We start from the raw sequence: 14,248 nt of genomic DNA, 5'->3' as shown, positions 1-14,248 counted from the left end.
CTACAAAACTGAACTTACATATTAAACTTCACTTAAATAACTGCAACATAGAACACCACACTCACTCTGATCTCTCTAAAACATTGGTAACAATGATGAAAGGTGACGATAACGAACAGTGATCAATCTCATAACTCATACAAGCAATACAAAATAGATAGTTGGACAAACACGGACCCCTGGACACACCAGAGGTAGGATCAGGTGCCTAGGAGGAGTAAGCATCCCCAGTTGACAAGTCACACCCGCCGCGAGCCCTATATCCTGATCAGGTAAACGGAGTTTTCTGCAGTCAAAATTAGTGTACCAAGAACGGTTTAACAATCGGTATGAAACACGTCAGACAACATTTGACCCAATGATAGGTTGCATTGACGAACTAGTTCGTTATAACGACCATAAAATTTGCGAAATGCTGACTTCAATCGAGACTGTTGAAACCCCTGTACCATCAACTTGTTTGTCAGTAGCTTGCCTCGATTTAAAAACTGACCATACGCAGAACAATGATATTGATCCCCTTACAACAGGCTCGCCGAGAAATGTAGAACCGCATTTATGTAATATTGGTGCTCTGGCAAAGTTCCATATAATAATGGAACAACAACATAACATAACACCAGTACTGTGTGAAATATTGACATTTATTAGATGACAATAAACAGATATTATCATTTTATATAATTATAACAAAAACAAGCTACGGGGAGATCTAGATAATACTGACAGCACAAGTTGCTTGTATAAAAATCCCTGAATATGATAAAGTGATATCCCCTGTTATACAACTAAAATTAAAAACTTGAGAAAATAAAATATCCCAAAAATCATCGAACAATCGAAAAATATATACAAAAAAAAAAAAATCAGCCTAGCAGAAAAAACAGCAGCAGCTGCCTAAACATTACAAAATAGCTGTCTATAAATATATAGGTGGAGGAAGGAGAAGGAGGGTGTGTAAAACGTCAAAATTCCTCCTTGTAACAATTCAATTTCAGAACTGACGCGATCTAAACATCACGTGATATGACCTTACCATATGATTGGACAATACATCAGAAACTTGAGCTGGTTAAAAACCACAAAATGACCTTAAATACAGACTGTTACAATAATTACATATACAATGTAGATAGAGAATGAGTTCGCATATCACAAATTGGTGCTCTGGCAAAGTTCCATATAATGATGGAACAACATTGAAACATAACACCAGTATTGTGTGAAATATTGACATTATTATATATGCATTTGTTTGGTCAGCCTTATGGCTTATGTACATGATTTAAACAACCATGTACAAACCATCTCTTGATTTTAATTGGATACTATGGTTTCCAGGATACAAGTAGAAGACCATGGTCACATGCTTGGGAATTTAGAAATTCGTACAAGATACCATCTTCACTAGCCCAGGGTTTTCGCTCCTTTATGGGGATCGGAGTGGACCGCAGACCCTTGGCTAGTGAAGATAACAAGATACATTTTCCATCCAAATTTCCATTTTGAATGCTTGTAGCTAGCGTTGAACATTTGGTGAACGTTCTTTTGATTCTAAATTGCAGGGGAAACTCTGAATATTTCCTAAATTGCAGTGGAAACTCTGAATATTTCCTAAATTGCAGGGGAAACTCTGAATATTTCCTAAATTGCAGGGGAAACTCTGAATATTTTCTAAATTGGCTTTTTCAGTTGGATATATCTTATTCATCAATGTCAAAATATACATTTGCAAAGAATTCAAACATTTGAAATATAATTGAATATTAATCTACTGTTGAGCATCATTAACCCTAATCTAACGCTGTCATATACAAAGTGCCATGTATCATTGGTTGTGCATATTTAATAAAATAATTAGAAAAACTGGTGATAATGAAAATACATGTACAATTATTTTTTTTTTTTAAATTCCCAAGGGTGTGTTTAGGCGTGTGATTGTACTCCACGTCCATTGACAAAATAAATGAAGAGATTAAAAAAAACGATAGAATACAAAAAAGTAGATGGGGAAAAAATAATAAAGATGAATTTTTCATTGACTTGGGTAAAGTCATTACAGGCGAGGAAAGAATGGCGTTTGTCATATCTCTTCCGATTGCTTGTTTTCTCGAAAATACCACGGAAAATTAACAAAAATGCACGAATTTTCTTCAACTTTGTAAATTTTCCACCGTTGCAGTAATACTATACGTATAAAAAAGAATAATGCCGAATACCTGAGCAAAATATGAATTTCTTGTCCTCCGGCAGATATACTAAACTCCGTATCAAGATGTTAAGAACACCAGCTTCCTGGGAATCCCCCTCAGGGCTTTGTCATGGGCCTATTTGGGTTCCAAACCCCTTGCCACGTCATTCCTCTAAATACGCCCCTGCTTCCCGTTCTTAAAAGTCTGCTTGCCTCGGACAATATGGCTACATGTACATACATATACCACAGCACATTTTCAAAATACTGAAACGAAGAATTGGCTCGTATAAAGAAGGAAGCTTTCAAATAGAGGCACTAAATGATCTCCTAGAGAATTGACGATTCAATGTAAGAACGACGTCTTTAGGTAGGGGCATTGTGTAATATCTAAATTAAGTTGTAATTAGATATACAATAAACATGTGTGGCTACGGAAGATCCATTCATGAGAAAGTATTGAACACCTTAAATATCACCACGGTGACCTAAGAATGCATACTGACCAGAGGCGGGTCCAGAAAAAAAAAAGGTTGATGCGACCCAACTTTGTACTTGTTCCGGCCCAAATTGGCAAAATATGACCGTTTTGTTAAAAAAGAATTTCAACCAAAGGACGGGAGTTGCTACATCCAATGGGTCTGTGCCCTCTAGATCCGCCACTGCTGTCATCCCCTCCCCCGCGTTAGAATCAATGATAAGCTTACTGGGATTATTGCTAATATCTCCTTGAAACTTTTCTCGCAAACGTCCGATCACTTGGATTTCTAAAAGGAATGTTATCATCAGTGTCCTTTGCGACATTTGTACACTAGAATCTTCACGAAATATATTTATGTTTCAGTCTCACAGCTCTGTTTTTGCTGAGTAAGGATCAATTAAATCAACACTAGTGTAGAGGTGAAAAATGTCATTTATTGAAAATCATGAAAAATATATAGATCAGACTAACAGGTAATCGCACAATGCAAAATGGTATTTCAATATGCCGATCCCCTACAATTACAGATGTACAATATACATGCGCAAAAATACAAACTACATAAAGTATACAGCAAAAAGATGATATGTACATCAACATAGACAATAAATAAATAAAAGTGCAATTGGAAGTAAGGTAGGAAAGTTTGGGTGGTGATGGGTGTGCTGAAATTTTATGTTGCTTTACTACTGTCGCTAAAGTGAGAATCACCAAATACTCAATGGCCACTTACCAACCTGCATCAAATCACGTGATCATGAGGATCAATATCTATTGGCTATTAGCTATTAGACCATGGAGAAGTTTGAAATTACATAACCACCGTGTACAACTCCACCGTAGGGGGTGCGGAATAGTGATCTTAGGAGGTACGGAATTCGAAGCGTGTTTTACTAGATAAGTTGACATATTTAGCTATAGAGATAAAACTAGTTTTATACTAACATACCGCTTAATTACTCTTACTCGTTTCCCACCTTGCAGTTGGTGCTGGAAATAGGTGAACACTTCAACAATATTTGGCAACCACACGTAAGGATGCAAATTCGATCGATATTTGGTGAAATTTTCAATTATTCTACCACTCCATATAGAATAGCTAAGACGCATTGCGTCTGTACATATCGCTGTAGCAGATACTTCCAGGAATTCCTAAATAAACGGTCAATTTCAGTGTGGGATTTATTTTTTGTAAAAACAAAATGCAGGTAAAAATTGTATCTGAAATTTCGCGAAAAATTATATGTTATTGAGAAACGTCGCGTGTGACCTAAATCGGCACATAGAAAAAACAAGTCAGGTTCTCGAATGACGAAAAACGCAGAAAAGTAAAAAATAATAAAAAAAAAAAAAAAAAAAAAAAAAAAAAATGCAACTTACCTATATAATGACAACATTCAGGTTCTCCTTTTGTACATGTACGTTTTAAGAATAATGAGAAGGACTATTTTTCTGGGAAGTGGTGCTGTTGTTTAAGAAGCATGTGCTGAGACCCCGTGCAGGTGTATGAAACGGGTTATAAACAAAGATGAACTGTGATTTTTTTTGACATGTTAACGTCTAACGATAATCTAGAATGCAAATTATATCAAAAGACAAAACTTCAATGAACTCAACAAGGACATACCTGTACGGACTAATCAGTGAAGTAAATCGCATACAAAATGTATATCGTCCTCTGAATAACTACCAACAAATCGAGGGTGTGATTAATTACTGCATGCAGAGGGGATATTGTTCACCGAGAGCATGCAGATTTCCATCATTCTATATATAAATTACGCGTGCAAAGTTGAAACAGTGCAAGGTTTTCCTCTCAAAACAGTGGCAATACTAATCCGCGGCGTTGTTTATAAAATCCAATCGATGGCGGATTTCTTTTAGGACTGAAAGATATTCTGACAGAATAAGGTAAATATATTTATTTTGTTATTCTTAATACTTGTACTTTAATTTTGAATAAATCGTTTTGTGTCAATCTTTTGGTACACTGTGTAATAAAAAAAAACGTTATTTTCATTTTGTATCGAAAGTGAAAGTAAAACTTGCTTCTCCTAGTGATCAAGAGCAGGATCGTATTAAATCGTGAAATATGATGTGTGAAATTACTGAATAAATTAAAATTCAGCTGAATACAAATATCATCTGTAAGGGATCGGGCACTTTCCAGTAGTGGAATTGAAGTCATTTTCAGGCCTGTACTGCCTGATTCACTGAATGTCATAGTTATATTAAAGAGAAGTCTAAGAGCATTTGAAATATCTTGTATGACTCTGAGTAACGAATTTAGAACTATGTTTGATTTAGTTTAAAACAGTATTTTTTCAATATCAACATTTTACAATATACAAACTGTATATTTGTTTGTAATCGAGTTTGGGGGGTGGGGTGGGGGGTGGGGGTCAAATGGCTTTAATGTATTAATCCTGTTGTGATTGATTGTATATTATTTAATGTCCCTTTTGAGAATTTTTCACCCATGGAGACGTCACCGAGACCGATGAAGGACTGACAAATTTAGGCCTAGTATGCTCGGCGCTTACGGGTAGTTCTTTAGCGTGCTACACCTACTGTGACAAGGGACATCCGTTTTTAAGGTCATCTCCGAGAACCCGTGACATTCACACCTGATGCCGAGCGTTTGGCAATGAAACTGTCACTACCTGTTTTTAACGTCTTAGGTCTGTCGCAGCCGGGATTCGAACCTCGACCTTCCGTGTGCGGGGCGAACGATCTACCTTTAGACCACCGCGGCGGTCAATCCCGTTGTGAAGGCATTTAAGGAAGGCATTTAACATGTGGTACTATAAAACATCACAAACATTAATCAATACAGAGATACTGGAAATGGATGATGTGATAACTGCATTATAATTGTTGTCTCGTGGAGATCCGGATTAGAATAGGTCCTCAGTACCCCATGCTTGTCGTAAGAGGCGACTAAATTGGGCGGTCTTTCTGATGAGACCGCAAAAACCGAGGTCCCGTGTCACAGCAGTCGTGGCACAATAAAGATCCCTCCTTGCTCAATGGCCATAAGCACCGAGCATAGGCCTAAATTTTGCAGCCCTTCACCGGCAGTGGTGATGTCTCCTTATGAGTGAAATATTCTCGAGAGGGACGTTAAACAATATTCAATCAATAAATCATTAGAATTGTGTAACAAAATTAGCAAAGTTTTATTTCCAAGTACACAGAATGCAAGAAATTCGACCTTTGATTGCCTTCACATGGTTACGCAATCACCATGTACTGTAATGTAATAACAAAACAATTATCAATATTTTCAGTCATTAATCATAATTGGTGATAAATAATAATGGATCTAAGTAAAATCAGGTATCAGGTATTGATTATTAAATATGACTTTGGTAATTTGTTGTAGAACCATTTACGTAATAATAATCGAGATGTTTTTGTTTCCAAAATGACATAATTAGTGCATCTATAATGGCGATGTATAATAATTTATGCAACGTAAACTATTTTTGAAAATTTCACCCCAGATAAAAAGAAATAGGTCGAAATTTAAAGTTTCACTCTTGACCGATTTAATGCAATACAAGCTAACGTTACTGATAGTAGATAAATTGAAAAATAAAAGAACAAAAAGAGTAACATATTTGTGATTGAATAATTATATAATCTCTTTGAAATAGAGTGCATCCGAAGCAAGAAACCCGTCAAATCAACAGAAAATATCGATTCATGAATTACTGTCTTCCTGACAAAATTCCTGTTCGTAATCTCCGATGTGCATTTACCTTGAAGGTCACAAGGTCGCACAAATGCAGAAGAGAGACACTGCGAAAGTGTCAGATTTGTAAACAATTGGATATGCTAATTTTATAGCAAATTCATTACCAAATATTCATTTGAGTGGCACATTTGCGTAATTATTATTTCTCGAAGGGCCGTGATCGAGAAGTGATTATACATGATTAAGAAAATGAGATTTACATGCTTTTACGGATTTTATGTAACATCTCAGAACGACGTGAACTTGAGTACACGAGATTCAAAATGGAAAAATTCATGTTCACGCGCTAATATTCGAATCGATGCCATTGGGACCAAAATATTCAAGTTCCATAGGTATTGTTTAATTTTTCATTAGTTTTCTATATTTTCCTTTTAAACATGTATATACGTGTTACCTATAAGGAGAGCTCCGCTCTCACGGCAATGCGGGCCGTGAGAGGGTTTCGCCCCCTATTAATACTTAAAGTCATTCAAGAATTGATATTTTAAAACAAACGAAATATGTACTTTACTCACGTCAGTTTCCATCTTTGTAGGAACCCGATTATGTTCGGTAATCACTGTTCCCGTGTCGGAGTATACGACGCTATATGGCGGTTTATACGAAACTCTCATTATAGGTATGCTTTCAAGCAAAAGTCCTTGTTTATTTTGCTGAATTTTTCATCAGACCTTAGGGATTATATTAGTTATACTGATAGGTGTTAACTAGTGCATACTTGGAAAGTTGGAAAATACCGTCAGTTACAGCTTGCATTTCTTTAACCCTTGGACATCTTCGATTGGCTTTTGCATTGGGCACGCCTTCTTCACACTGGTCGGAAAGAAAACAAAGGCGTTGGTTTATCATAAACTGTATATATAAGGGTGAGGACCTATCAGAGTAAATTTACTACGCTAGATCATATGTAAAACACTAAAGGGTAGTTAGAAATCCGCATATTTTAATTCGAGGCTGGCTACTGACAAACAAGTTGATGTTATAGGGGTTTCAACAGTCTCGTTTAAAGTCAGCATTTCGCAAATTCTATGGTCGTTATAACGGTTTAGTTTGCCATTACAATTTGTCATTGGGTCAAATGCTGTCTGACATGTTTCATATTTATTGTTATGCCGTTCTCGACACACTGATTTTGACTACGGATTACTCTGTTTACCTGATCAAGATATAAGACTCACGGCGGGTGTGACCGGTCGACATGGGATGCTTACTCCTCCATGGCACCTGGTCCCACCTCTGGTATATCCAGGGGTCCGTGTTTGCCCAACTCTTCATTTTGTATTCCTTACAGGAGTTATGAGATCGTTATCTTCACCTTTCATACAAGAGTTGCTGGGAAAATAGCATGTGCTTTACTAATAAGACAATCACATGGTCAACATTCGGCATGTTTCGGAAAGAAAGTGTTTAAAAAGACAGGCTGTATTTTGAAACTATTTTCTTTTTGTATGTATATTTGAGAGTTTTTTGTTTAATTTCTTTTCACAGAATATCGTACTACCGATATCTTCATTAGAATCTAACATAAAAATTGGAGCACATGTCCCTTTATATTATCATATAGGTTTAACAATAGTTATAATATCCATGCACAACACTAGCCCATTATCATAGCTATATCTCTCTTTCTTTTTCTCTCTCCCTTTACATTAATTCAAAATGTAAATAAAGGTGTGCTATATGTCAAGTTACGTAATTTAGAGTGCAAAAAATCTTTGTCCCAAAATGTCGCTATCCCATATATGTTTACTTGTTACACGCATAGCTTTTAGTTTTAATGAATCACTGTGTAATTTGCTGGAAGAAATCTACGACAACAATATATCTAAAACTAAAAACTATTCTCAATTGTTAATTGTGCTTGCTTGTTGTTGTTTTGTTTTTGTTTTTGGTGTTTTGGCTTTTGTTTAAGATTTTAGTCTCTATATTTACATACTTCAAATTCAGGTTGGTTTAATTATGTAAATCTCAGAGCAAAGATATATTTAATGTACGTTAAACAATCAAGAAGTTTACAAAGATCTTAGTTTATCTAAATATCTCCGTCTGACGGAAATGAAAAGGTTCCCTTTCCAAACTGAACAGTGTTGTGCCTGTAACATCATTAAGGATAAGTTTATGCATTAGTGTAGACCACCCTGTTTTGAACACGTCTTACGGAGGAGTTCGAGGACACAATATCATCTTGAGGTGCTTGTTGCATTACGCACACGCTACTACAACAAAATATAATTCTTACAATTCCGATCATTAACGTGTCTGCTGCTCCCCCTAGTTAAAACATTGTGCCTAATTGCCAGTTCTCGACACGCTGGAGACCAAACTTTCATAATTAGCTAATCTGAGCTGAGGGCTCAAGGAAACTTTTTAAACTGAAATTTATTCGTCGGTAGTCCATCCGTTTGCCCGTCTGTAATTATTGTCATGATTTTAATGTGCCTCACTATCTAGGACCTGGGCCATTTTCGACCGAAATTGTCACAAAGCATCCATGATTTGAAGATATTAAAGTATGTTCATCTGGGGAATTTCTCACCCTTCCAAACACAGGTAGATAGCAAAGGTGGGTCGTTTAAAAATCTCAAGACCTTCAGTAAGGACCAGTAAATTTCAAACATGCATGAAAGCTTTTTTATGCAAAGCATAAAGATTCAATATTGTAGAGTTTGACCCCTTGGACCAGGACGAAGCCACAATTAGGGTTTAGTTATTTGAATAGGAATATGCAATAACAAATCCTGAAAATTCATATCAAGAACCACAAGTAGAATTTTAAAATTTAATCGATGAACATGTACAACCATCCTTATGTACAGTGACTTAGCAGTAGTTCAAACTATTGCCGCCAGACCCAGGATTTGACAATGGAAGGGGTTTGCAATTTTGCATCATGATTAGTTGAAGGAAAATGTTTTAGAAATGCTCTTGGCAAGGAAGCAATTTTTCATATGAATATGCATGTGTCATGACTCTTAGTCTGGGGTTTCAGTCTCTGTGGTTTAGTATGCACGCATGCAAGATTCAAGAATCATTCCATCATAACCCCCTGCACAGTTGCATGATTATGTAATGGCGATTATATGAGAATGTGCATCTGCTCCGGTGAGTGATGTGGCCCTTAGACATTAGTCTGATCATATTTCCATGGAAATAACATCATTTACATATCTTTAATATGTGTAAGCAACTCTTACATCCGCGTTGTTAATTTACATCATTATGGTAATTAATGTTGAAGAACTTCGATATTTGAAAAAGAAAGTATGCTAAATGTACACAAAAATTGTAATTGCTTTCTTACAGCCTTCGAATTAAAGCGTTCTCTATTTTGCTTGAAAGGGGCACTTTTTTCACTTATCGATAGCGGAAGTTTCTTTCGGTGAGTATATTTATACTCCTGTCTTTTGATGGGTCGTAGTACGGCATGGACTCTCTCGTTTGTCTGTCTGTCTCTCTGTCTAGTAGCTTTTCATGGCCAGGTAGTATCTTTGGTATTGTGAGGCTTAGAACTATCATATATAGTAGTCAGCTGATGTATCGGGTGAGGGGAGGGGGGTCGTGACCTCAAAAAGGTCACTATGGCCTCCTTCTGGAATGTCATGGCTATGTAGTCAAATCGTGTCCGGATCGTATCTTGCACACTGTGAGGTCTAGGACATTGGTCAGTTGGTGCATTTTGGGGGAGGGAGTGATAACGTTACCTCATTTTAGGATTTTTTGGATACACATAGTCCACAGGGGCTAATCGTCCACAATTTATCTGAATTTCCCTGCTGCCATAGGCGAGAAACCACTCGGTGACCTGGACAATGTCCTAGTAAAAATAAACAGGTGAAATCGAGAGATCGATGATGTATATCTCTGTATTTTAAAAACCTGTAGCTTGAAATTTGGCATGCAAGTAGTTAAAACATTGATCTATGCAAGGAGACCACACTTAATTTCTGATTTTGTTTAGGCATTTGAAGCGAGTGGATATTTTTTTTTTATATATCTGGGTCAGAATTAGATCCCTCTCACTATATATGGCATTACAGAGTTCGGACTCAAAACAGGCTTAGCCCCTGTGGCAGTCAAATTAATCGTGTCCGAATCATATATTTCACACTGTTCCGTGGGGATCCGGGTTAGAATAGGTCATCAGTACTCCTTGCTTGTCTTAAGAGGCAAACAAATGGGGTGGTCCTTCGGATGAGACCGCAAAGACCGAGGTATCGTGTTACAGCAAGTGTGGCACGATAAAGATCCCCTCCCTGCTCAAAGGCCATAAGCGTCGAACATAGGCCCAAATTTTGCAGCCCTTCACCGGCTATGATGATGTCTCCATTAGAGAAAAATTCTCGAGAGCGACGTTAACAATATATATATATATATATATGCAATCAATCAATCTAGCTTAGCGCCATCAAAATCGATCTGATCGATGTTGGAATATAAAAACATAATCCCCGTTCACATGCGCTGATTTACTCACGGGGTGCAAATTTTGCATATATGCAAAAATTGCACCCGTGTGTAAAAGTATATTTGCTAAGCGTTCACATGGTACTTAACAAATTAGGGTCAAATGGCAATGATTCTCGAAGTTTGATAAAGATGGCGGATTATTTTCGATTGAGAAGGAGGATTTTCCCTTTCTGTGTAGTCTTCGGTGACAAATTTGATTGATCAAGATATGTCTACGACACTCTATGCAATATGATGTTTGCAGAAATACGGTCTATTTTATGAGAAAAACGATATCATATTCGGTGATACTGCGTTTGCTCCTCTTCGGAGACGAGCCCTCGTGATCCACAGTGACTACTCCTCGAGTGTGACGTTGTATACGGTGTGTGCGTTCACATGACGAAAAATACACTAGGAGTAAATATACACATATGCAAAAGTAAATTTGCATCTGGTCTGAGTAGGTGCAGATTTACACCCGGGTGTGTATTTGCACATATGTATATTTACTTTTGCATATACGCAATTGCGTTCACATGCTCAAATTTACACCCGGGTGCAGATTTTGCATATATGCAGAATTTGCATCCCGTGAGTAAATCAGAGCATGTGAGCGGGGCTTATAGATACGCATCATGTGCATGTAGTTCCATCATGCATCCTAGCGTGCGCTTTATCGATACACAGCTTCTTATGATTATCATCTTTTACATTGGTAAACACATTCAAATGTTCCTAGCAATCAAAGGACCTGAAATCACAACCTCTCACTTTCGAAAATGCATTTGCATGTTCACCATGTTTTTCACTGAGAACAAATTAACATACAAATGTTACTCATTATGGGGATCGAGATTATGTAGTGTAAATCTTGGGAAATCGAGAGAGTATTACTGCGTCGTCTAGGTAAATTAAGAATTAGATTTGGCAAAAAATTATAATTGAAGATAAAAATCATCACAGGACCCTAGTATTTAGCATTTGGAGTTGGAACATTTTTACTTGTGTGCCATCGTTAAATGCACTATGCCATTTTGTGGTTAATGTGTCAACATCGACGGAGTGGACAGTGACACGTGACCTATATTGGTTCTAAACCCCGCGACTTCACATACAGTCGCTACCTATTTGGAGTCAAATTCAGCGTGCGCTCTACCGACTGAGATACAGCGACAATGTTCTTTGTGTATTTTAGATAAAATTATTCTATTGTAAGCTACTTCAAATTCAAAACTGTCTTTATACAAGGGGCATTAATTAAATAGTGACTCTGGGGGTGAATATATAATTTCATTATCTTCCCCCCACAATTATTCCCATGTGGTCATCAATACTTCTACCAGTTCTGCAATCCAAATAGGTACATGTATGTTCTTCATAAGCGATGACCCGGAAATCTTAAAAGCTGCTAGAGCATCCAGATAACATTATCTTAAAATGTGTGTATTTGTGTTATTCTTTTGTTATATACACATACCAAAACTTAATAGCTTTACATTTTTGGGAGGTTAAATGTCATGACGTCAGACGCCTGCTCGAGGCTGGGACATCAATCAGACAGAAACATACGCCCAGAATGTACCAAGGATCTACATGTATCAGTGGTTTAGAAGAGAAGTTTACAATATAACAAAAGCACAGCAACTCGACTCGGTACATTGTGAAACACGAGGGTGTGTCCCCTTTAAAGTTTGTCAACGTTAAAAAACTTCGATCTAGCCCCCCTCCCCCATTTCTTTTGCTTTTACTTCGCCCGAACCGGTTATTTCAAATGCTTTTACAGATACAAACACGTTCTTTCAGAACAAAGACGACAGACATTCTTGATAAAAAATGTTAAACTTTTTAATGTTACACAGCATGATCGGTACTTCTAGGTCACTGCGTCGTTATGGAATACGGTGGGTGGATATTGTCATATTTCAAATTTGCCTGCTTATTTAGAGTTTTAGATCACCCTTGGTACGTCAAGAATTTGATCACGTGTTTGCTCCACTTCATTTCCCAGTGGTTATTAATTTCTCAAGTGGGGACACAGGAGCATGCAAATGAGTGCATGGTCTGGTGAATTTGGAGCTCGTCTAGTTGTTGTTTCCCATTTCTATGCATAGAAGTCTCGCGTTATTTGTATTGACGTATTGCCATATAAAGTATTGATTCCATGCACTTTTGGATCATGGTTTCTTTATATCATAGGACGCTTGAAATTCAAGTAAAAATCTTTTCCACATACACTACTTAGGTTACACGTACACGTTTCTGAGTGGGGGACCTTGCTCTCTTTCCTCGTTTGACTGTTGAGAGACGTAAACTTTTAAAATGTCGATTTGGTCTTTAGTGTACAAATTTTCAACCAAGTTTCGCCTCCTGTCACAAATTCGTAGAGGCGCTTTTTATTGCAAATACTGTAGAATTTACCGGACATGGAGATATTGGCTCAGGTTTACATCTTCCTTCACTACTCAGTAGGACCAGTATGAACACGTAGCAGTATTTTTATTGAGGTGAACACTCCGGTAATATTTGATATTCAGTTTATCTTCTATCTCAAGGTGATGATTTTTTTCCACAGTAGCTATTGGTTTGACTTTGATAACTACTCTTTGTATCTCAGATTGTAGCTCACTTTCTACTGACCCGAAACACTGCTTCTTATCAAATCAAACGAACGTACATATAGCTGTTGTAGACCACTTTTCACCTCCGAATGTTACATCTAGAAATGTTTGTTTATTCAGTATGCATAAAATCTTAACAGAGTGCATTTATTGTTTCTATCAAATGAAAAGCCCTTACTACCCCCCCCCCTCCCCCATTTCTGTTATTTTGGAAAAATCCTTCAGATGGAGATATTCAGATCATAGATTATTTACACTTTTTTTTTTTTTTTTTTACCCATTCTTATCTCGTGGGGGACTGCAATTAAATGAAGCAGACGTATTTCCCGCGCTTCCTCAGATTGCAACGTCATGCATGTAGAGTATATATAGAATAATTATAAGGGAGATAAATAATTTGAATCAGTGCTTTTAAATCGATTACGAGAATCTATAAATGCACTGCAGACAGAATTTGTTTGGAATTTGAACTTTTGAACGACTTATAGAGGGATGCTGATTTTAAAATTTACTAAGATTGACTCGTAATTATGCTATTTTTATCTCATAATTTTCACAAACTATTCTTTTAGCTCATCTGAGACATAGACATTAATTCATGACTCGCATTGACTATGTCCGGGACCGCGACAGGGGTTTGGCATCGGGATATCTGTTTTAGATTCTTCTCAAGAATAATTTGCTAGAAAAGTATGACCGCCAATGACAAGTGTGAAACCACAATAAGGGAAACAAATTTTTCATAA

At 37.0% G+C, this 14,248-nt stretch overlaps 1 protein-coding gene across 3 annotated transcripts in view; it reads left to right on the top strand.

Moving 5' to 3' along the window:
• Positions 1-282: 282 nt before the first annotated feature.
• The window catches only part of LOC125668373 (uncharacterized), a 47,632-nt gene continuing 33,666 nt past the window's right edge, over positions 283-14,248 (top strand). The window contains exons 1-2 of one of the 3 annotated variants that reach the window (XM_048902487.2): positions 283-4,583; positions 6,971-7,054. In XM_048902487.2, the coding sequence (XP_048758444.2) occupies positions 6,981-7,054 (74 nt within the window). In that variant the 5' untranslated portion in view covers positions 283-4,583; positions 6,971-6,980. The remainder of the gene's footprint in view (positions 4,584-6,970; positions 7,055-14,248) is intronic. The other 2 variants (XM_048902488.2, XM_048902489.2) reach the window with 2 other exon arrangements.

Source organism: Ostrea edulis, chromosome 4 (genome assembly GCF_947568905.1).
Source record: "Ostrea edulis chromosome 4, xbOstEdul1.1, whole genome shotgun sequence".
NCBI lineage: Eukaryota > Metazoa > Mollusca > Bivalvia > Ostreida > Ostreidae > Ostrea > Ostrea edulis.
The sequence above is the reverse complement of the archived record's forward strand: the minus strand, read 5'-3'. Positions and strand labels throughout refer to the sequence as shown.